At 41.8% G+C, this 25,864-nt stretch overlaps 1 protein-coding gene across 3 annotated transcripts in view; it reads right to left on the reverse strand.

Moving 5' to 3' along the window:
- Window positions 1-25,864, reverse strand: part of CD226 (CD226 molecule) — a 118,742-nt gene that overhangs the window by 82,927 nt on the left and 9,951 nt on the right. Inside the window, exons 1-3 of one of the 3 annotated variants that reach the window (XM_063699307.1) lie at window positions 20,666-21,132; window positions 11,214-11,382; window positions 10,588-10,923 (exon numbers count right to left, since the gene is read on the reverse strand). In XM_063699307.1, the coding sequence (XP_063555377.1) occupies window positions 10,588-10,923; window positions 11,214-11,259 (382 nt within the window). In that variant the 5' untranslated portion in view covers window positions 11,260-11,382; window positions 20,666-21,132. Of the gene's footprint in view, window positions 1-10,587; window positions 10,924-11,213; window positions 11,383-11,627; window positions 11,715-20,665; window positions 21,133-25,864 lie in introns of those variants that run through there. The other 2 variants (XM_063699308.1, XM_055368328.2) reach the window with 2 other exon arrangements.

Consider the following 25,864-nt stretch of genomic DNA (forward strand, 5'->3'; position numbering starts at 1 on the left):
AAACAACCTTGGCACACGTTCTGGTAACCATCCACTTTCAGTTTCCCATTTACTTCACCCTTGAGAAGTGCAGTGACCATAACCTTGCTTTCTGTGAGTCTTAAAATGTTTTTTATCGTCTGCCTTCTTTATATACTATTTTATTTCATTACGGAGTGAGATTTTTAAGCCTTTAAAATGTTTCTGCTTCATCCCTTGTGGATTCCTTGTAGGTACCATTTAGTATTTTTTTCTTTAAATGAAAAACTGCTAAAATGTAACATTTTTTAGTCTTGTGTGTGTGCATGCATACACACACACACGGATATATAAAACCTTTATGACTTATTTCTAATCTCGCCAGAATGGGCCTGAAGAGAGAGCTTATGGCTTCATTCTCTAAACAGTTGACTTGAAATGACATTTTTTCATATTTCTCCATCTGACTTAAGAAAATTAAAAGTGATAGATCACACTCTGGGGACTGGGAATATCACACTCTGGGGACTATTGTGGGGTGGGGGGAGGGGGGAGGGATAGCATCGGGAGACATACCTAATGCTAGATGACGAGTTAGTGGGTGCAGCGCACCAGCATGGCACATGTATACATATGTAACTAACCTGCACAATGTGCACATGTACCCTAAAACTTAAAGTATAATAAAAAGAAAAAAAAAAGAAAATTAGAAGTGATAGAGATACATATGATAGACAAAACTGAAAAAGGTCTACACAAGGACTAAGGAAGCTAGCAGGAATTGGTGACCCTTATAACAGGAGAATAAGAAAGACTCTTTCTCTGTGGCCTTCTTAACCTTGTTTGAAATTTCCTTTGACAGGCAATAGCCTTTCAGACCAAATCTCCTCCTCCATCACTTTCACCTGTCATTAATAGATATGATAGTGTCATTTTCGTATGTTTTCTTTCTTCCTTCTGAATTTGGGATAGGCAAAACAAACGCCAAAATGAAAGTGTGCAAATACCGTTAGATAGGTTGTAAAATACAATTGCATAGTGCATCTGGCTTCCCTTGCCTTTTGAAGCAGCAATTCAACATGTCAACCAAGCCATGAATTGTAAACCGGAATAAATTGCATTAATTTGTTGATCAATTCTATGTGTTGGTTCAATTTTAGAGGTTTTTGTGGTTTTGTTGTTGGGGTCTTTTTGAACAATGAAAATTATCTTCCAAAGTAGGTTACGCTGGAGCCATAGACGTCTATTTTCTAGATAATTTTCTAAAGCAATTCTCCTGGAATAGTGCCTACTAATCTCAACATCCAAATTTTCTGGGTTGGAAGTTCAAATTCCACTTTTTCAGGGACTCTGCCCTGAATTTCCTAGGTAAAATAAAATTATATCCTCTAGACTACAATGCGACTTATTTTTTTGCCTCAAATAATAATTTGTGATATACAACTTTTCTCTCTCCCAATATTCTGCATCCTATTTAGAGCTAAGATCTATGTCTTTCTGTCTTCCAAACCACTGAACATTACATTGCACATTGTAGATTCTCAAGAAAGACTTGATGAGTGAATTAATGGGTAAGTGGGTTCAGCTCCTGCAAATCAGCACACCCATTTATAAAAGCCAGATTTGAGACACTTCCCTCTCCCCAGCTTTAAATCAAATTTAAAGGCTGAGATTATACCCCAGCATTAGAAAAATGTTGGCCATGCTGGCCTCAACTAATATATAGGCCAGCATGATCTTTAGTATCCCTTTCATCATAGGATTCCTCAGAACTGCCATCAATTCTGGAGCCCTTAATATTAAAGGAATCTCTTTAGTGCCACTAACCAGCAGATATATACAAGAATGAAAGAAAACTTTGGCTGCTATGTCAGCTGCTGGGAACCTGGACAGAGAACACTTGTCCCTGAAGGGTATAGAGATAAGAGCCTTCTAAGAATGTGCATGGATGGCATATAAGGAGCCTCATCCCACCTGGGAGAGAATGAGACTCTTAAAGGGAAACAGTGAGGAACATCTCTGTGCCCAGTTTGAGATAAATGGACTGGAATATGGGAGATCACAGAGTCAGCAAACATACAATACAGCCAACACAAAGTACCTGCATGTGTGGAGCAAGAAAATCTAACCCTCTACTATAAATATGAGTTCTATGTGTCTTCTGCTCTCACATCAATAATTCGCCTGTTCACTTTCCTCTCCCTCCCGACTCTCCCTCTCTTTTCTCTATGCCCTCTACATTCTTTAACGTGAACACCTTCTTTAACACACTACAATGTGACCATCCTCCAAGCCACAAGCTATGACCTTAGACTTCTGCCCCCATCCATTGGTACTTTCTTAGTTAACCCTCTTGTTCACATGTGCTGGATGATCATTCGGATGACTTCAAATTGGATATTTTCAATCCTGGTTTGTTGTTCCATAATTTCAATTGTCAGCTGGTCAAAGGCTACTTTACAATTTAATACTCCTGAAACAGACTTAGTTCCACTCTTGCTAGCCAAGTTGGTCTCTTAATTTCACATGTTTTTCACTAAAATCATCATTTTTTAGTCCTTGGATCATAAAAATTTGAAACCATTGCTGAAACTTACCTCTACCTGGCCCCCAGGCCATATCAGAATGAAGATTTCATCCTTACCTTAGACCTTTGAACTGCTCAAAAATTGCAATTGCATCTCTTTTCACCATTAGAAATCAGTAGATTTGGCCAGGCAAGGTGGCCTATGCCTGTAATTCCAGCACTTTGGGAGGCCGAGGTGGGGTGGATCACCTGAGGTCAGGAGTTTGAGATCAGCCTGGCCAACATGGCAAAACCCCCATCTCTACAAAAATACAAAAATTAGCTGGGTGTGATGATGCAGGCCTGTAATCCCAGCTACTCAGGAGGCTGAGGCAGGAGAACCACTTGAACCCAGGAGGCAGAGGTTGCAATGAGCTGAGAACATGCCACTGCACTCCAGCCTGGGCAACAGAGTGAGACTCTGTCTCAAAAAAGGAAAAGAAAAAGAAATCAGTAGATTTGAAAGAAATCTTGTAAAACATTTTGAGACAAATGCGAAATAAAACACCTGTATAAGGAAAACACCCTGACTATGAGCCTTAAAGACCCTTTCAGCCCTTCCTGATTCTATTCTATCCCCCACCTACCATGTTTCTGCACTTTGCTTTTCTTTATGGTTTTACCACGTTTGTATCTATAAATAACGTATTGTTTAATTATGCATATTTCTAAAACTTTTAAAGAAAAGGAACCCTAGTTTGCCTATCTTTTTGGTAACTTGCTCTTTTCTTTCAACACAAAGTTCATGAGCTTCATCCATGTCGGCGAGCAAGTGATAATTCACTCATTTTAGTGATGTAGAGTATCCTAATGTGTGAATAGACCTCAGTGTGCTTTTCTGTTCTACTGTTGATGGGTATTTGGGTTGTTACCAATTTTTTGCTGTTGCAATCACTGTTGCTATAAATATTGTCAGGAATTTTCCCTATAATGAGAGAACTCTTGGATACCAAACAGAGTAGAATTATTGGATCATAGGATTTGGGGTTTTTAACTAGCTAATGCCATATCATTTTCCAAAACAGGTATGATGGTTAATTTTACGTGTCAATTTGAAGGGGGTTTTGGGATGAGATTAACATTTAAATTGGTGAATTTTGAATAAGCAGTTTGCCTCCATAATGTAGGTGAGCCTAATTCAACAAAAAGACCAGCCTCCCCAAGCAAGAGGGATTCTGCAGCAGATGACCTGGGCTTCATCTGTACCATCGGCTCTCCTGGGTCTGCAGCCTGCAAGCCCACACTGCAAATTTGGGCTTATCAGTCTCCATGATCATATGATATAATTTGGCCGTGTGCCCACCCAAATCTCATCTTGAGTTGTAGTTCCCATAACCCTCACGTGTCGTGGGAGAGACCAGGTGGAGATAACTGAATCATGGGGGTGGTTTCCCCCATCCTGTTCTCATGATAGTGAGTTAGTTCTCATGAGACCTGATGGTTTTATAAGGGGCTTCCCCTGCTCTGGGCACTCATTCTTCTCCCTGCTGCCATGTGAAGGACATATTTGCTTCCCCTTCCACCATGATTGTAAGTTTCCTGAGGCCTCCCCACCTATACTGAACTGAGAATCAATTAAACCTCTTTCCTTTATAAATTACCCTGTCTCAGGTATGTCTTTATTAGCAGCATGAAAATTGAGTAATACAGTAAATGAGTACAGCAGAGAGTGGAGGGTTGCTGTAAAGATATCCACAAGTGTGAAAGCAACTTTGGAACTGGGTAACAGGTAGAGGTTGGAACAGTTTTGAGGGCTCAGAAGAAGACAGGAAAATGTGGGAAATTTGGGAACTTCCTAGAAATTTGTTGAATGACATTGACCAAAACGCTGACAGTGATATAAACAATGAAGTCCAGGCTGAGGTGGTCTCAGATGGAGATGAGGAACTTTTTGGGAACTGGAGTAAAGGTCACTCTTGCTATGCAAAGAGTTTGGTGGCATTTTGCCCCTGCCCCAGAGATCTGTGGAACTTTGAACTTGAGAGAGATAATTTAGGGTATCTGGCAGAAGAAACTTCTAAGGGGCAAAGCATTCAAGAGGAAGCAGAGCATAAAAAATTTGGAAAATTTGCAGCCTGATGATGTGACAGAAAAGAAAAACATCTTCTGGGAAGAAATTCCAGCCAGCTGCAGAAATTTGCGTAAGTAATGAGGAGCCAAATGTAAATCACCAAGACAATGGGGAAAATGTCTCCAAGGCATGTCAGAGACCTTCATGGCAGCCCCTTCCATCATAGGCCTAGGAGGGAAAAGTGATTTCCTGGGCCAAGCCTAAGACCCCCTGCTCTATGCAGCCTCGCTGCCCTGCATATGGTGCCCTATGTCCCAGCCATGGCTAAAAGGGGCCAACATACAGCTCAGGCTGTTGCTTCAGAGGGTGCAAGCCCCAAGCCTTGACAGCTTACACGTGGTGTTGGGCCTGCGGGTGCACAGAAGTCAAGAACTGTGGTTGGAGAACCTCTGCCTAGACTGCAGAAAATGTACAGAAACACCTGGGTGTCCATTCAGAAGTTGCTGCAAGGGCAGAGCCCTCATGGAAGACCTCTGCTAGGGCACTGCAGCAGGGAAATGTGGGGTTGGAGCCCCCACACAGAATCCCCACTGGGGCACTGTCTAGTAGAGCTGTGAGAAGAGGGCCACCATCCTTCAGACCCCACAATCTGAATCTGATCCACAGACGGCTTGCACCATGCAAATGGAGAAGCCACAGACACTCAACACCAGCTTGTGAAAGCAGCCAAGAGGGGAGGCTGTACCCTGCATAGCCAGAGGGGTGGAGCTGCCCAAGACCATGGGTGCCCACCTCTTGCATCAGCATGCCCAGGATGTGGGACATGGAGTCAAAGGAGATCATTTTTGGAACTTGAAGTTTTAATGACTGCCCTACAGGATTTCAGACTTGCATGGAGCTAGTAGCCCCTTTGTTTTGGCCAATTTCTCTCATTTGGAATTGGTGTATTTATCCAATGCCTGTACCCCCCTTTTATCTAGGAAGTAACTAACTTGCTTTTGATTTTACAGGCTCATAGGCAGAAGGTACTTGCCTTGTCTCAGATGAGACTTTGGACTGTGGACTTTCAGTTAATGCTGGAAAGAGTTAAGACTTTGGGGGACTGTTGGGAGGGTATGGTTGTATTTTGAAATGTGAGGGCATGAGATTTCAGAGGGGCCAGGGGCAAAATTACATAGTTTGGCTGTTTCGCCACCCAAATCTCATCTTGTAGTTCCCATAATCCCCATGTATTGTGGGAGGGACCCGGTGGGAGGTAGTTGAATCATGGGGCCAGTCACCTTCATGCTGTTCTGGTGACAGTGAGTGAATTCTCACAAAATCTGATGGTTTTATAAGGGGCTTTTCCCCCACCTCACTCTGCACTTCTCCTTCCTGCTGCCATGTGAAGAAGGACATGTTTGCTCCCCTTTTCACCATGATTGTACGTTTCCTGAGGCCTCCCCAGCCATACTGAACTGTGAGTCAATTAAACCTCTTTCCCTTATAAATTACCCAGTCTTAAGTATTTCTTCACAGCAGTGTGAGAATAGACTAATACATCATGTGAGCCAATTTCTTATAATAAATCTCCATGTATATACACATTGGTTCTCTTTCTCTGGAGAAGCCTGACTAAAATAATAGAGGTACCAATTAATCCTCCTGCTAGCAGTATGTAAGGGTTCCAATCCACAGATGCCTATTTGCTTACCTTGCCTGCAAACTCTTACTCTCCTACAAGGCTGCAGCTAGTGTAATCTTTTAGGTGGTGAAAGAAAAATCTGGTTTTATTTTGTGTGTCTCTCTAAAAACTAGTCAGAGACGTCCCCTGGTCTGCATTACAGACGGAAGTCAAAATTCCATTAGGCACATCAATAACTTTTCGGGTTTATTTCTGACATTCTGCTGCCCTAGTGAGCTGCAACTCCTTTTTCAAGCACAGAATCTACTGTACTAAAGCTTTTCCTGAAACTCTAAAGTATCATAAGCTGAGCCCCTTTGCTGGTGCAGGCAGGGAGAGAGTCTCACTCTCACAGTGTCTTCCTTTCCTGGGAGGCTGCCTCTCAGGCCACCTCTGTGGGTGTAGAGGGCCTCAGAGCCCAGGGTGAGAACCACATCTTATCCAAATCCAGTGCCCTAGTCAGAGAAGGCCAGGCTCTGCCTCTTGCATGAACTTTACACCTCCACTGTGCCCTTCTTTAAGCCATCAGTATCTCCAGGACACCCTTCCCTCTCTGTCTTCTCTCTTCCCCAGACCCCGGCCTCTCTAATTAAAATATTCCTTCCAATTCTTCAAGGTCCAGCACGACTTTTCTCTACCATGGCCCTCCCTGGTTCATTCCGCTGGAGTTAAGATCTCTGGCTCTTCAGAAAAATCAACTGGGGTCATTCTGGTGCTGTCACTTGGCAGCTTGATAACCTTGGACAAGTGAGTCTGCCACCCTGAACCTCAGTGTCTTCTGTTGTATTACGGGAACACATTACCTCCCCATACTCCTTCATAAAGATTAAATGAAATGACACTCAGTTGCATCCTACAGAGCAGGCACCCAGTAAACACTAGGTGGCAGAGCATTCTGAGTGGGTCACTCATTTTGGGGGTATTTCTGTAAATGCAACTATATTTGCTTTAACTGACTAATAAAGCCAGAGACACGTAGGTGACAGTAGTTTTCTCCATGACCTCACAAACTCTGCTAGAAAGGGCTACCTTGAAAATGTGGTCCCCCAAGTCATCTCTGCATATTTTCTCACAAACTAGGTAAAAACAAATGCATTTATTCTTACCATCAGAGTCTCTAAATCAATTGCTAATGAAGAAATGCCTGTTCTGGAAAGAACACATATTTTCAAATAACTTTGTATTAGTAGTACCATTTATTCAGAATAAGATGTCCTGTTTGCTCCTAAACTCTAGGCTGAAAGCTGGAGAGGGGTAGCATTGATAGGAGGTACAATGGCCAAGGTCTCCTTCTTCAAGGGCCCTGGTGGGTTCCCATGTCCCCCAGGCTGACAGTTACATCAATTTGCAACTTTATCTGCTGGGACATATGTGAAACTTAGGGCCTTGGAAAGACTACTAGACCTCACTGCACTTCAATGTCATCATCTGTAAAATCAGGCAATACAAACGTTCAAATGCACACAGGAGATTCAAGGAGGAAGTCTATGAAGATTCAGACTATGTAAAATTCCGCACATAATAAGCTATCAATAAATAGCAAAAAATCAACATATTTACAGAGCATAGGGCCCAACTCCTTCATCCTTCTGAAGTTCTTACAATCCATTATACAAACTAGGATTTCTAGATTCCAAGTCTGACTTTTTTTTTTACTATTTAATGTATTTTCAACTCCCCCTTTACAGTATACAAAAGTACAATATTTGCAATCCCAGTATGTTGTTACTGAAGTACATAAGAAAATTTTAAGCACACCTAAGGTTAATTTTGAAATACAACTAATATTTTTTAAACTCACTATCATTCTTAGTTTAAAAAAGTGAAGCTCTGAAACTCTCAAAATAGGGTAGAATGCCCTCACTAGCCCATTGCATCAATCTGCTCTTTAAAATACAAATAATCAAAACAAGAGCAATGGATCATGGCTAAGGATACCATCATGAAGAATTCAAACTAGATGGACAGCTGGTATTCCTTCCTCAGACTGATAACTGCTGAAAATCTCCACATTGTATTTTTTTAAGCCCCATGAAGGGGACAGCTCTCTTTTCCTAACCTCAAAAACTAGCAGTAATGACAAATCTGGATGAAAACAACAGGAAATATTCCTAAGACTATTCATATGTGATGTTAAAAATCCTACCTTTGCATAACAACCATCATTTAGTTCTCTACAGGTTAGCTCCATCCTCTATCCTGAAAGGTTGAGCTGTTTTCAATTGGTTGTCCTGTGACAGAAACCAAAACAGCTAATTTGGAACCCAAACTTTAAAGGCACACCACACAAGGCAGCAGTGGGGAGTGCATCCTGTTCTAGCTTTGGTGGCTCAGGCCTTGTTTCCAATGGCTCACTCTACGTTAAAGGCTTTGCCAATCTTCTACTTTGCCTGCCTGACTGATTTATAGCGAACTACACAGTAAAAACTTCCAAGCAGGATTTAACAGGTGTCTACATACAACAGCAAATGAGGACTTGTATGGTGAAACAGAGTCTTTAATAAATAAACATTTAACTAAAGAAACATTGTAAACTGACACTCTATAAGCCTCAGCTATATACACAAAATTAGTCTTCACCCTAGCTACACCTAAAGAGAAAGGGAAAACTAAATATATGAAGATGTTTCTTACCTCCTGACCATTTGATATTCCTCATATAATTCTGTACTTGTTCTTTTAGAGCACAGATCCCTTAAAAATAAAGCACTATTATGTCAGATGTCATAAAATGTTCTTCTCTGTACAGCCATGAGTATAATTTGAGAGACACCACACAAGAAACACACAGTTCCAAAAATATTCCCTTCTTTAGATTGTCACTAATATCTGAAAATTTCATTATTAGTCCTTTTGGATCACAAGCATAGGAAATAATAATAAGATGTATCATTCTCTGACTACCATGGACCAAGTTCTTCAAATATATCGTCCCTCAGCCATTCAACAAGTAGAATGGCACTACCAACCCCATTTCCTCTTCAGGAACCTGAGATTCAGAGGGATCGAGCAACTAACACCAGGTTGATGGAAAGTGATGACTATAAACCCAAGTGTTTCCAATATACTACAACCAGTTCATGTAGTCATCACTAGAAAGACAAAACCACAATCTCTGGTAGATAAAGCAAAAAACACTCCAAGGGATCATTGGGTTCTTTCTGACACCACAGCTCACAATTTATGAAGAAAGTGTCCTCTCTAGCTAAACCTGGATGAGGTGAAAGATAGAGCCAGGGCCAAACTTGGTGGTTCATGCCAGTAATCTTGGCACTCTGGGAGGCCGAGGCAGTTGGATCACTTGAACTCAGGAGTCCAAGACCAGCCTGGGCAACATGTTGAAACCTCATCTCTACAAAAAAAATAGAACAATCAGCCTGGCATGGTGTATTAGTCTGTTTTCACCCTGCTGATGAAGATATTCCCAAGACTGGGCAATTTACAAAAGAAAGAGGTTTAATTGGACTTACAGCACCACATGTCTGGGGAAGCCTCACAATCAAGGTGGAAGGCAAGGAGGAGCAAGTCACGTCTTACATGGATGGCAGCAGACAAATAGAGAGAGCTTGTGCAGGGGAACTCCTCTTTTTTAAACCATCAGATCTCATGAGACTTATGCACTATCATGAGGACAGCATGGGAAAGACTTGCCCCCACGATTCAATCACCTCCCACCAGGTCCCTCCCACAACACATGGGAATTCAAACCATATCACGTGGTGGTGCACGCCTGTAGTCCCAGCTACTTGCGGGGCTGAGGTAGGAGAATCGCTTGAGCCCGGGAGCTGGAGGTTGCAGTGAGCCAAGATCACGCTACTGTACTCCAGCCTGATGACAGAGCAAGACTCCATCAAAAAAAAAAAAAAAAAAAAAAGAAGGAAGGAGAAAGAAAGAAAGCAAAGAAAAGAAAGAAAGAGAGAGAGAGAGAAAGAAAGAGAAAAAGAAAGAAAGAAAACAAACTTAGATTTGGTACTGTAGGAAGAAACCTTGAACACACAGGGGTTGATGTGGGTGCTGAGTGTCCAGCAGAAGGGAATGGTGCTATGTCACTGTGATAAAACCCTGAAAGGATCCTGAACCCATGTGTTGCCAACATCAGTTTAATCAAGGCTCAGGTTATCATTAAGACAACATAAAACCTGTGCTTTCTTCTACTACATTCAAATTTGAAAGGCACTTCTACTCGGACACAACAGCACAGTCAGAAAAATGAAACAGACTCCCAAGATTGCTCCTTCAAAGCAGTAACATCAAAGCATCTAGAAATGGAATTGGAGAATGCCACAGAAATACGAGAAGACATTCTATAGCTTCTACTTGGGCTTTATAGAAACAAATGTTGTAGGTGGATAAAAAGGGATTTAAAAAAAAAAAAAAACTTGCCCTTACCTGACTGAACCACCCGTATCACCTTCTGCCAAGTTCCCTGTGGGTAAGTGTAAAGAGAGCAGGAATAGTAGCCAACATCATCTTCAGAGGCATTCCGAAAGAAAAGAGTCATGTTATTGGAAGCCATCGTTGAATTCAAAAAATAAACCCTCTCAGCATAGGGCTTCCTTATGACCATGCCATGAGTAGGGCTGAAAATGGCTATGGAATCCTTCTTGGTCCCGATCTTGAACCACTCCACCTGTGTTAAGATGCCCATTGATGGATACACACATTCTAGAGACATGTTCTCGGCAAAGGGAACTGATGTATGCCAAAGCACCTCTTCACATAGAGCTGAAATATACAACATCACATTAATCGTTAGCCTTGATGATGGAAACACCAAATCAATATCTTAAGCTTTTGAAGACCTAGTGCGTTGAGATCACAGTAAAGGCTGACAGTTTCTGCCTTTGTCTAAAAAGGTGTCCTGCTGATAATTGGAAAATGTAAATTTAGTTTTTCTGAACAAGTGAGAAATTATCCTAGCCAACCAAAGAACATTGTAAATTCTGGATATGCCACAATGTACAAACAAAAACAAGAGCAAAAATTTTAAATGAAGATATCAAGATCATCTTTACCTCTGTATACATGAAGAAGAGCCAGAAGTAAAGTAGGATAATCCATCTCTGGAAACTGTTTGAAACGCTGGTCTATTAAAAAAAAATTGCTTTTTATAATGTGACATGCAGATCCCCGGCACAATGCAGTTTCCTTCCTCTCAGATGTTATCAGTCGTGTCTTCTTTTTCTAAAGTATGAACACAGGAAAAAGGCCTTAGCTTAAAAGACAGGTTTGCTCCTTTACGAGGATGGGCAGATTTGAGTTTCTTCTCTCTCGGGGAACCAGTCGGCTTATTTTCAGGCTTTCATTTTCTACAAGGAGTCATTCATTCAACAAACATGTGCTGCACGCATTCTCTGTGCCTAACTCTGCTGTAGGCAATGAGGATACAATAATACAAAAAAAAAAAATATCGCCATGATAGAACTTACATTCTATGCGGAGGAGGCAGAAACTAAAATAAAGATGTAAAAATATAAATAATAAGTGAAAGGTGGTGCATGCATGGAGCAGAGAAGTCCTCACTGAGAGCATAAGATGAGGCAGAGGCTGAAGTGGGTGGAGGGAGCCTACGCCCAGCGCTGACAGCCCATCCTGTGGCCTTCCTTTCACCTCTTCCTCCTTGCTGATCTCAGGCATTTGCTTTGATGAGGACCAAAAAACAGATCAAAAGCCCATCAGATACAAAAGTATGGTGGCCCAGGGCATATGCAGATCTACCATTATGAGAGATTTAACTTTTGATTTTGAAATAATTATAGTCACAAGAAGTCACAAAGAGAGTACAGACAGGTCCCTGCGCCCAGGTTCTGTCAGGGGTCATATCTTACATAATTATAGTACAATATCAAAACAGGATTCATTTTTCAGGTTCATCATTGCTCTCTTCTTTCTCTTATAAAATACAAGTTCCAATTCTTAAGAACTTGTTAGGTACAAGTTCCAAGTCTTAAGAACTTGTTAGGAACATATCAGCATGTCAGTATAAAAAGTATACCCCTACAAAAAGAGGAATTGTATAAATGCATTTGACCCTGGTAAGACTGTCAAAATAGAAGATGAGTAAAAATTGGGAAAAGTAGGAGCAGAAACCACTGAAGACAATTTTATCTAATGCCGACCCTGAACTTGTTTGTGACTCAGTCTCAAAGTGTATCAGCAAGTGTCGACTACTCAGCATGAATATCTAATGTGGGAACTTTCTCAGGGAACATAAAATCAACAATGTAATGATAATCAGAACAAAATTGTAATGTGTACCTATAATCAAGCACGGTGTCACCTTGTGTTTATACGGCATTATATTTTCTAAAAGTTTTCACACCTATGATATTATCTGTGCCTCTAGTTGTTTTGTGATGTAGTCAAAAGAGGTATCTGTTATCTCTGTTTTGTAAATCAGTCAACCCAACAATTCCTCCAAATTGTACTGAGTTATGTCAGGTCCTCGCTTAGTCCCTTGGAAATACAATCATAAAGAGGACACATCTCTGCTCTCAGGTTATGCATAATATAGTGGGTCATATTAATTTTAAAAGCAATTTATTGTAGCAAAACATGATCATCTCTATACAAGTCATTTTCTAAGTTTTATGAAAGCCACAGAGAACAAATCATTCTAATGGATTGTGGAAAAGGTTTTACAGAAAAAGTGGGGGAAAGCCAGAGGCGTGACTATGCGGGTGTTTCAGGAAATGGTGTGACTACAGTCTAGTGGGTGGGGAAGTGACCGAAAATGAGACTGAGTCTGGACTGAAAAGTGACCTGAGTGACACACACAAAGGAACTGAAACGTAGCAATCAGAAACCGTGGCGTCATGCTAACTTCTGTAACTCCAGCACCCAGCACAAGTCCTCAGGCAAAGCAGGCTCTCAGTAACGCCTGTGACGTTAACACATTCCTGAGAGGAACATGGAGCCGCCGAGGAGCTGATGGAGAAAGCGGTGCACACAACTTCGCGTTTTGGAAAGATAATCTTGGTCACTGTACAGAACAAACTGAAGTGGCAAGGACATGGAAGACTTCCATCAGAATTGGAAAAATTAATTTCATCTATTATGTCCTAATGACAAGATTTTCCCCTGACAGGCACCAGCAAAAATGAAACTACAAATCCCGGGCTAAACCAAGTCCAGAGAATTCCTGACGTCCTGAGGACAGGGTCCCCCTAAGTACTCCTCCTGCACTCATATCTTCTGTCTCAGACCTGTGTCCCTTCACACACACACGGATACATGCACACACTGACACACACACTCACGTGCTCAAATGCATGAACCCACACATGCTGTCTCCCAAACATGCATGCACTCACACACACATGCACAGTCTCACATATGCACTCACACATGCTCTAACACACATTCACACACACAACATGCACGCACATACACATACACCCACACACACATGCTCACAGTCTCAGACACACAATCACATGCATGTGCACACATACTCTCACATCCACGCACACTCACTCATGCGCTTACACGTTATCACACTCACATATGCACACTCACACACTCATACACTATCTCAATCACATGCATGTGCACATATACTCTCAAACACACATCCACACACACACGCATGCACTTACACATGCTCTCACACTCACATATGCACACATTCACACTTTGTTTCTCACACACTCACACACTATCTCACACACACAATCACATGCAGGTGCACACATACTCTCAAACACACGTATACATGCACTCACACACATGCACACACACACGCATGCACTTATACATGTTCTCACACATGCTCACATATGCACAATCTCACACAATCACATGCATCTGCACATATACTCTCAAACACACTCATACATGCATACACTCACATGCACGCACACATGCATGTGTTTACACATGCTCACACACATGCATGTGTTTACACATGCTCACACACATGCATGTGTTTACACATGCTCACACACACATTTGCACACACTCTCACACACTCTGTGTGTCTCTCTCTCTCACACACACATACTGCATCTGGCGTGATCTCAAAACAGAGTGTATGGCCGAAGTCTAACATACCACCTGCTCTTTTACAGAAAAACTTTTTCATGCCCCTAGTCTAGTTGGAAAGACAGACATCAGACGAACATACAAATAAATGCACAGTTATGAAGTGCATGTCACGTTATGAAAAGGAAGAAACACAAACAGGCATGGGAGAGAATGGCTGGGGCTGCAGCCAAGCAGAGGCTGTGTCAGGTTGGTGGTTGGGAAAGGCTCTCGGGCAGTGAAGTGTGTTCTGGAATCTGCAGAAGCAGGAGGCTGTGGCCACAGGCAGGGTGTGGCCAGGTGTGTGAACGAGCAGTCCAGGTGGATAGGAGAGCAGGTGCACAAAGTCAGAGACTTTGTGGAAGTTTTTCAATCATTGTAGCTGGATACATTGAGGGGAGATGGAAACAGAAAGATGTAGAGATGAGTGGGGTGGGAGTACATTTGCCTTATATACTTCCTGGTACAATTCTAAGAGCAATTGGAGATTGTTAAGCACCAGAATGATATGATCAGATTTCAATTATTAGAAAGATAACTGACCATCACCCATTTCACTTTCCTCACTCCTAGCAGTATTGTACCTGAGTTTGAGTATCCACCCCTTTCCACAGGCCACAGAGATATTATGACAAATCGAAGCTATTGTACTGAAAACTATGATTGTGTGTGTGTGTGTGTGTGTGTGTGTGTGTAGAGGTGGGGACTTGCTATGTTGCCCAGGCTGATCTCAAACTCCTGGTCTCAAGTGACCCTCCCACTTCAGCCTCCTGGGTAGCTGGGACTATAGGCGTGAGCCACCACACTCAGCTAATTTTTTAAAATTTTTTTTTTTTGGAGACAGGGTCTTGCTACATTGCCAAGGCTTGCTTGGAGCTTCTGGACTCATGTAATTCTGCACTTGTACATGTTGGCCTCCTAAAGTGTTGGGAGTACGGGCGTGATCCACCATGCCCAGCCTGAAAACTATGATTGATTTGAGGGGTCAGAGAAGCCAACTATGGCCTGAGTTGGCCCATCAAAGTGAAGGAAGTTATTCACATTCCATGCCAGAAAAACAGCATGGAATGTGAACAATTTCTCTTCTCTCCATCCCTGTTTCTATCTTTATCTCCTCTCATTATGCATGAACAAGAATGCTGTCCTGGTTACCACAGGCAGCCATATTGAAGGAAATCAGCCTGAGGACAAACAGGGTGGTAGAGAGAGACAGAACGAATGTGGGACTCAGATGGCATTACTGAGCTACTGAATCCACCAACTCTGAAGTCTGAACATATTACATAGAATTGCAAGGGGTCCTGAATAGCCAAAATGGTATTTAAAAAGAAGAAAAAGCTGAAAGACTAACATTTCCCATTTCAAAACTGTAGTACACAGCTACAGTAATCAAAACAGTGTGGGTATTGGCATATACATAGACAAATAGACCAAGGAAATTGAAATGATGATCAAAACAGATGTTAGGTAGGATGTGGAGGAAAGAGAACATTTATACACTGTTCATGGGAATGTAAATTAGTACAACGTCTATGGAAAATAGTATGGCGATTCCTCAAAGAACTAAAAATAGAATTACCATTAGATCCAGCAGTCTCACTACAGGGTATCTACCCAAACGAAAAGAAATCATTATATTAAAAATATACCTGCCCTTATATGTTTATTGCAGCACTATTCACAATAACCAAGATATGCAATCAACCTAAGTGCCCATCAATGAAGGGTTAGATAAAGAAACTGTGGTATATATCCACAATAGAATACTACATAGCCCTAAAAAGAATGAAATCATGTCTTTTGCAGCAACATAGATAGACCAGGAAGCCATTATATTAAATGAAACAACTCAGACACAGAAACTCAAAAACCACATGTTCTCACCTATAAGTGGGAGCAAAATAATGTGTACCCATGGACATATAGTATGCAATAATGGACACTGGAGACTTGGAAGAATGGGAGAGTAGAAAGGGGTGAGGGATAGAAATTACTTAATGTGTACAACATATATTATTCAGGTGATGGTTATATTAAAAGTCCAGACTTCACCACTACATAATAAAACTGCCCTTGTACAAAACTGCCCTTGTACCCCTTGAATTTATACAAATAAAAATAACAATAAGCCCATACATCTATGAACAATTGATATTCAACAAGGTGCCAACCCCACTGAGTGGGGTAAGAATAGCTTCTTCAATAAATGGTCCTGGGACAACTGGATAGCCACATGCAAAAGCATGAAATTGGATCCCGACCTCCGTGAAACACAAAAATTAACTCAAAATGGGTTGACCTAAATATAAGACCTCAGACTGTAGAAATCTTAGAATAAGCACAGGGGTAAATTTTTAAGATCTGGAAGTTGGCAACGGATTCTTAGACATGACACCAAACCTATGGGCAACAAAAGAAAAAAATAAATTGGACTTACTAAAATTAAAAACTTTTGTGCATCAAAGGACATTTTCAAGAAAGTGAAAAGTCACCCTACAGAATGCAAGCAAATATTTGCAAATAATCTATCTGATTATGGTCTAATATCCATAATATATAAGGAACTCTCACACTTTAACATAAAAGAAACAACCCAATTTTCAAATGGGCAAAGTACTTGAATAGACATTTTTCTCCAAAAGATGCTCAACATTATCAGTCAATAAGGAAACACAAGTAAGAACCACAATGAGAACTCACTTTATATTTACTAGGATGGCTATAATCAAAAAGAGAAAAATAAATATGTTAGGGAAAATGTGGAGAAATTCGAACCCTTGTGTACTGTTGCACAAGCGTTGTAAAGAAATGTAAAATGATGCAGCTGCTGTGAAGAACAGTTTAGAGATTCTTCAAAACACTCAACGGGATTACTGTATGACCCAGAAGTTTTACTCCTAGGTATATACTCAAAAGAATATACTCAAACCAATACTTGTAGACCAATGTTTATAGCAGCATTATTCACAAAAGCCAGAAGGTGGTAACGATCCAAGCGTCTGCCAACAGGTGAATGAATGAATGAAGAAATTGTGATCAAATCCATACAATGGAATATTACTCAGCCATAAAAAGGAATGAAGGGCTAATGCATGCTACAACATGAATAAGCCTTGACAACATTATGCTAAGTCAAAGAATGCAGAAACAAAAGGCCACATTTTGTAAGAATCCATTTATATGAAATATCCAGATAGTTAAATCCATGGAGATGGAAAGCAGATTGGTGATTTGCCAATTGATTGACTGTTGGAAGGAGGGAATAGGGAGTGACTGTTTAAGGTATGGGGTTTTCTTTAAAATGATGAAAATGTTTTGGAATCTGATAAAAGTGGTCATCACAGAACACTGTGGATGTACTAAATACCACTGAACTGTATATTTTAAAATGTTTAATCTTGACCTGGTGTGGTGGCTCACACCTGTAATCCCAGTACTTTGGGAGGCCAAGGCAGGTGGATTGCTTGAGGTCAGGAATTCAAAACCAGCCTGGCCAACATGGTGAAACCCCGACTCTACTAAAAATACAAAAATTAGCTGTGCGTGGTGGTGCGCAACTATAATCCCAGCTACTTGGGAGGCTGAGACAGGAGAATCGCTTGAACCCGGGAGGTGGAGGTTGCAGTGAGCTGAGATTGTGCCACTGCACTCCAGCCAGGTCAACAGAGCAAGATTCCATTTCAAAAAAAAAAAAAAAAAGTTTAATCTTATGTTGACTAAATCTTAGGTGAACAATGTTATGTGAATTTCACCTCAATTTTAAAAAATTATTACTAGTGAATAGTATGAGTCCACATTCACCCCAGGTCTTACCAATGAATGAGGCCACCCCATCTTGCTGTTGGCCACGTATTAACTGATTTCATTTGATCCCCCAACCACCCCGGTCCAAAGATGCCAAGTACATTCTAAGAATACAGTGCATTACCATAGTACAGTCTAAGCACAGAGTCCACAGACACACTCTGTCACAACTTTGTGATAACAGCTGGAAATCAATAATGCAAAAGATCATGATAGTCGAGGTTGTCAGATAAATGATTTAAGATATTTTAAAAAATCATTATGTGCTTATTAAACAAATGCCAAAACATATATATTTTCGGAGGGAGGGGTCAGGGTTGGGTAAAGTGGGGTAGAGGTGCAGGTAGAGAGGTAGAAGGGCTGAGGGCCAAGCAGGCATCTGCAACACCGTGCTGCCTCAAATCCTAAAGGAAATGAGATGAAACCTAGCATCATCCACTCTCAGTGGCTTCTATGATCAGGCCCAAAGTGAACTTCCTCACCCAGGATAAAGAAATGAGGTTCATGAGAGGAGGATTGGAAAAGGGGTATTAACTGGTAATAACTTGTACGAACTCCTTATTCCCAAGGCATCCAGAGCCAACTAGTCAAGAGAGGAAGAGAACTTGTGTATTTGCACCCTGGAATCGAGGGTCCTAGAGGTCAAGGATTCGAATGAAAGGGGCAGAAAGACTTGCAGCTGAAGACAAAGTCCAGCTGTTACGACTTTGCTAGAGATGAGCCCTATTTATCAACATCTAACCAAAGACAAATAGAGACAGCGCTTGAGCTATTTTTGTTGTGTCAGCAGCCATTTTTTGCATGATTTATGAAGGGATTTTGGCTTGAGGTTTTTTTTCTAATAGAGCTGTCTGTATAAAAGAGCTTTGTCCTCAAGGAAGTCATTAATCAAAATATTACTGGATTTCTCTACTATTAAAAATGTCTCAGCTAACCACATGAGCATGAATTCATCTCACTAGCTTGCCTCTGAATGCAGACTCCTAGGTGGCCTGGGTGGTTGGGGACGGGGAACACTCTTCAGCCACACTGTTCTTCTTCCCGTAGGCTGTCCACGCAGGTAGAACCTTCCCTGTCACCTCAGTTTCGTTGTTTCTGCTACCTACAATATGTCCTGCTTCCCCAGATGTCTCTATGGTTTCTGAGCATTGGGAGGAGTCTCCTAGTGTCTACTCAATGACCCCACCTTCCCCAGTTTATGCAAAAACACCTGATGTGTGTGATGGAGAATCTGCCCTGATACCTTTCGACACTTGCTTGGAAAACTATTCACATGTTGGAAAGCAGAGGACTGCAAACAGAAAATCTAGCTAAACTCAGAACAAGTGACTGGGGCTGGGAAGATTATAGTGTGAGAGGTCGTTTGCTCCCTCCACTCCTTCTCAGATGCGAGGGTTTGCCTGCCTTCTGCTGGGATGCCCCAGCTGTTAAGAGGCTCATACTTCCAGTAAGATTTCCACAGGAGGCCGGGCGCGGTGGCTCACGCCTGTAATCCCAAAGTGAAGGCCGAGGCGGGCGGATCATGACGTCAGGAGATCGAGATCATCCTGGCTAACACGGTGAAACCGCATCTCTGCTAAAAATACAAAAAATTAGCCGGGTGTGGTAGCGGGCACCTGTAGTCCCAGCTACTCAGGAGGCTGAGGCAGGAGAATGGTGTGAACCCGGGAGGCAGAGCTTGCAGTGAGCCGAGATCGCGCCACTGCACTCCAGCCTGGCAAAGGAGCGAGACTCCGTCTCAAAAAAAAAAAAAAAAAAAAAAAAAAAATTTCCTCAGGAACACAATAGTCTGGGTTTCTGCTCCCTTCCTCAAATAATCTCATTAAGAGAACCTTTCCAATGTGGGCCACATGGTCTCCTCTAGACCATGATACCCTTAGAACCTTGGCAAGTCATACACAAGTCCCCAGGAGTGAGGCTACTGCTGAGTGACCAGTAGAACCCCACTTCCAGTCAACGCAAAGACTCCAGTTGGGGTTCAGCAGGGATCCTCTAAGACAGGGTTCTGAAACTATGGCCTGAGGGCTGAGCGTAGCCCACTGTCTGATTTCCATAAACAGTTTGGTTGGTGACAGCCATGCTCATTTGGTTACATACCATCCACCGCTGTTTTTGTGCTGCAATGCTGGAACCAAGAGGTGTTAGGTCACAAATGACAGACACCACACAGCCCACAAAGCTGTAAATATTAACTATCTGGCCCTTTACAGAAAAAGTTTCCCAACACTTGAGTAGGATAATAAATCTTTGGATCATGGACATTTATTATTTAAGTTCATCCTTGTTCAGTCTTGCTGGAGAGAAGGAAGATTTAGCTTGGCAGACCAGATGCCGGTAAAATTAGCTCAGTTTTCTTATTCTCAAGAACTTTACGATCAGATCTATTATAAATACAATTCTAGAGACAGACTGAGAAAAAGTACTTAACTGGCACCCTTTTACTACAAACTGCACCCCTCATTAAACTAACAGTTCACAGAACACCGAGCACTTAACTTACTCCAGCTTTTTCCGGCAACTCTCTCGTCCTGCTGCATCAACTTGCCATGGTTTCACTGGCAGCCCCCACCCTTTCGCGCACGATTCATTTAAAAAATTGAGCTCAGACACATCCAGTCTTTTTTCTGAGAAGGTTACTAACCTTGAGATGTGAGTGCTGCTTGCTCTAACGCTTCTTCCCATCTGTGTCTTGGTTAAGGGCTTTTATCGTATCCTGTTTATCGTGGCCTCTTAGCCTCAACCCCCTCTTGGTCACTGCAAGCTCCCCGCTGCTCCTTCCCTTAATTAGCACTGCAGGAGCTGAGGGGAGCGTTCAGCCCACTCGGGAGCTGACTCTGCCCATGCTCTTGAGCTCTTCTCTCTACCAGAACTTCTTCAGATAGCAACTGAAGTGAATCACTAATATTTCGTGAAGCGGGGTTTTTTGAAGTCAAGTTTACCTGCTTCTGGAAACAACTTTACTATTGCAGCTACTCAGACTCATTCCAAACTCAGATAAAGTTCTGTCCCTCTTTTCCCCCAAAGAATCTATAATTTGAAAGGACGCACTTCTCCTTTGTTCTAGCTCTAAATAGAAACTACACTCCCCACCGAAATGAGTTTGTTTCTTTGCCTTTTCTTCCCCGTTTCTTTTCCTGCCAATCAAAGCACATTAGATTCAGCCGTCTCTTTAAGTCAAGAAGCTTCCTTATCTCTGCCCATATCTAAGTATGTTTCGGTCTTACTTTCTAGATACTCTTTTTTTTTCTTTGTCTCCCATTCTCCGACAGAAAAAGTACACAAGTCGGTGTTTCCTGAGAACTAACCCTGCATGTTTAGCAGCTTTTGTCTCTTAGAAACACTAGGTTTTTTGCTGCACCAGGCCATGGCAACGTTAGTTTTATTGATTCCTTTGATTTATTAGGTTATGGAGGTTCCCTGCTGGTTAAACCACCATGAAGGATTGTGGCTGAGGCTTTAGTGTGTAAAATTCATAGAAAGACTAGGAAGGAAGGACCACGTTTGACAGGTGAGAAGGCACTCATGGGGCTGCCCTACCCTGCACATTTAATTATGCATCGCAGGTACAGGACTGGTCTCTTCTGCTGGACCACTGCATATACGAAAGCAAGGGAGAAGAAAGTGCAGTACGGCCTCTCATGACACAAGTGTTTACTGAGCCTTATTGTGGGCCAGAGGTAGCCAGAGTAGCCTTCTCAAACACCTGCCTGACTCTCGTCACTCCCTTCAATGCCTCACTGTCCCCAAGAGAATATCCAAATGTCTTACTGACTTGCAAGGCCTGCGTCATTGATCACTGCCATTTTCCCAGGGTTATGTCTTATAAGTCTTCTGCTCACTCCTAGCCTTTATTGCTCATCCAACTTACATTGTGTAATTTGAGGACAATGCTCTAATGGGGCAGGGCCTTTGCACGTGGAGTTTCCTCACCTCTTATCCCTCTCCCATCCAGCAGGTCTCAGCTCCAATGTATCTTATACTCTCCCTGGGGCCCACATCTGTCCTGTGAGTTTCCTGAGAACTCCAAATATGTCCTCACTGAAATACTTGCCACATTCTATTATGCCTATTCACTCGCTGCATTTTTTACTAGAGCCTGACAGGCACTTCCAGGCCCAGGTAAAGTCTCTTATCCCTGCTCTATCAGATCCTTGCACAGGGCCCTTGACCATGTCAGGTGCTCAGTCAGCACTTGTAGAATAGGACGAAGCCATGCAATGACTTCCATCTGTAAGGTTTCCATATTGTGATCACAATCCCAATTCCATCTTGTTTCCAATCTGCCATCGTTGGGGCTGCTTTTTTGCCTCAATTTTCGATTTTCTCAAGGAAAAAGACAAAAACAGTCTTGACCCAAAACACCCACTGATTTTTGCAGGACACACCCAAAGACAAGTTTTCTTTTGAGTCAAAACTCTTCCTCAAAATTATTCAGTGGGCCCTGAAGTGAACCTCACACATCGGCTGAAACAGTCACCGTCTACCCACATGCTTCACAACAGGGTGAATGCAAATCCTATCTATCATGACAGTAGCTGCTGCTCATACCTACAGGGACCTGGCTTGAAAGTATCTTTTGCTTACTCCCTGACTCACAAAATCCAGATTGATACAGGCTGGGGGGTTTTCCCAAATTACTTTTTCATGGTCACTCCCTAATTCAGTGTTCACAGGCAAACACACACACACACACATACACACACACACACACACATCCTTCTCCTTCTTATCACCCATAATAAAGCTATTGCTATTTTGTTTGTTTTTTATTTTTATTATTTAGCTATTGCTATTTTTAAGGGAGGCACAATGGAGATATTTTTTGTTGTTTCTCTGTAGAGGTTTATCCTCTCTGGTTTATTTAGCTTCCTCTTGGAAGCTCTCGAAATCTTGTAATAAATACAAAGAACCCAAGACTTAGCTTTGAATCATTTCCAAAGAAACACAGGCATCCCAAGATCTTGGCCCCAAGGATGCAACATTGTTCCCCCAACATGGAACTACAGAATTTTACTCAGCAAACAGGGGAAATGTTGAAATATCACATGATCGATAATAAATTACAAAACAAACAATAAAAATAACCTGAGACAAATTAAATTGCCCTATCCCTCCAGAGAATAGATGTCTTAAATGTTCTAACCAGCAGAACAAATGGACGTAAAGACGGAAAGTAGTGAGATAGAATGAAGATTACCACTCAGAGATCAACAAGAGCCCTTTCTCCAACATTTTTTCATGACCCTTACAAAAGGCTTTTTGAACAACTTAAAGCAAAGACACTCTTTAACCTTACCAGTTGTTGACAGAAGCAGGAAACAGCAAAAGTCATCACATCCCTAGTTGCAGCAGCGCATCAGCTACCTCCTTCCTCTTTTTTTCTAAGGTCACCAAGGCACTAACTTGCTGTTCTAACAAAGGGTAAGGAAAGAAAGAATCAAGCATTTACTCTGCCTTTCCTGTACAAATTATAATTCAAGGTGACCCGAGTTTCTCTTTATAGGAAAATTCAGCTACTAAGTGGAAAAAACAATCATAGTTATTTTTTAAGTCACCATTTTGCAACCCCTATTAAAATAACAGATGGAGACAATTGTTAATAGATGCTAAAACCATGAGGTGGAAGGTTAATGGGGAACCTTATAATGAAAGGTGCTGCTGATTGACAATACCTGAGCCCTCAGATCAGCTGTAATCTTGCTAAATATGGCACAGCCAGGCATGAGGGGGGACTCCCAACACGATGCAGGAGGAAGAAAGCAGCGCCACCTAGGAAGTCCTCTTCCCCGAGTAGCTGAGCCTGAATGCAGCCAAGCCTCTAGAAGTAACCAGCAGTGCACAGAAAATACAGGCAATGGCTGGGCACGGTGGTTCACACCTGTAATCCCAGCACTTTGGGAGGCCAAGGCAGGCGGATCACATGAAGTTCGAGACCAGCCTAGCCAATATGGTGAAACCCCGTCTCTACTAAAAATACAAAAATTAGCCGGTTGTGGTGGTGCACGTCTGTAATCCCAGCTACTTGGGAGGCTGAGGCACGAGAATCACTTGAACCTGGGAGGCAGTGGTTGTAGTGAGCCAAGATTGCGCCACTGCACTCCAACCTGGGTGACAGAGCGAGACTCCATCTTAAAAAAAAAAAGAAAAGAAAAGAAAAAGAAAATAAGAAAAATACAGGCAATAAAAGACTGAGTTAAAGGACAATACGAGACCACAAGGAAGCAATGAACTGAACATAGAAAGCAGGAGCTACTGCAGAACAAATATCTCAGTTTCCTCCAGCAACAAAAGGCAATTATGATGAACACAACCAGTAAATGCCAAAAAGATACTTGACAATTTTCGTTGTTGTTGTTGAGATGGAGTCTTGCTCTATTGCCCAGGCTGGAGCACAGTGACACGATCTTGGCTCACTGCAACCTCCACTACCTGGGTTCAAGTGATTCTCCTGCCTCAGCCTCCCAAGTAGCTGGGATTACAGGCATGCACCAACACGCATGGCTAATTTTTGTAATTTTAGTAGAAACAGGGTTTTGCCTTGTTGGCAAGGCTGGTCTTGAATTCCTGACCTCAAGTGATCCGCCTGCCTCGGCCTCCCAAAGTGCTGGAATTACAGGCAAGAGCCACTGTGCCTGGCCAGATACTTGATAATTTTAAATATCCTTTCCTGGGAAAGACTCATAGCAATTTTACAATTTCATCAGCATGATAAAGAAAATTTATGAGAAACTAACAGCAACCTTGATAGTGAGACACTAGAAAAATCTCAATTCAATTTTGAAAGAAGACAAGGATGGCCACAATCACTGTCAATATTTAACATATTCTGGAGGTTTTAACTAAATGTAATGGATTTTAAAGAGGAATAGGAGCTGTAAACCTTGAAAATTATTTAAAATGTAGGATTTGTAGGTGATCCACCTAGAGAACATGGTCAAATAAAACAGAAAAGAATTTAATAAGCTGCCTAGCAAAATAATTTTATAAGACTCAGTAGCTTTATTGTATATCCTATCCAAAAGAACAGCAAAATTTACACATGTGTATGTATATGTAGGTATAAATGTGTGCCTGTGTGAATATATATGAATGTACCTCAAGAATTTGTAGGATTTAAACAAAGAAATTTACTAATTTATCAAAGGAAATAAAAGAAGTCTTGAACAAATGGAGGTATGTCCTATGCTCCTCTATGGCAAGACCCAATTTTGAGAATGCATCAAAAATATTTTTTTAGTTACCTGGAATTTTATACTCTTTTACATTATTAAGCAGGTCAGGCTATGAATGGCTATTCATGAGGCACTTATCGACGGCACTCTGCAAAAAGGTCTTCACCTAGTATATTGTGGAAATGTTATATGTTTGCACAATCAATCACTGAAGACCTTTTACAACACACATATCCCCATGAAAGTAAGCAACGGATGAACTGCTGTGAAAGGTGCTCCCTGGAGCAGAAATCCACACCCTGGTTCTTACCTGGTTTTAGCATTGCCAAGGGACCAGCAAACTTCACCCACGACTCCCTTAGCCACTGTTCTTTACTTCCTCCACTGTTTTTAGTCCCCCTCTCTTGAGGGTCTCAAGGTTTCAAGGAAATAAGTACTTACACACACACCTTAAGGACTCCAGACCTCAAGCATCAGGCCCGGGTAAGTGCTAAGTTCTTCTTTGGGAATTTTTCTAAATGACACCAGGAAGCAGCAGCCAGCAGTACAGCTATATGGACAAACAGGGACTTGCAGATACCCACTATCTCTTTCCCCCAGTCCCAGTTCCCTGACAAAGCTCATGCCTTTCTCCTCTGCATTCCACATCCCTTTCTGCTGCAACTATT

Source organism: Gorilla gorilla, chromosome 17 (genome assembly GCF_029281585.2).
Source record: "Gorilla gorilla gorilla isolate KB3781 chromosome 17, NHGRI_mGorGor1-v2.1_pri, whole genome shotgun sequence".
NCBI classification, from domain to species: domain Eukaryota; kingdom Metazoa; phylum Chordata; class Mammalia; order Primates; family Hominidae; genus Gorilla; species Gorilla gorilla.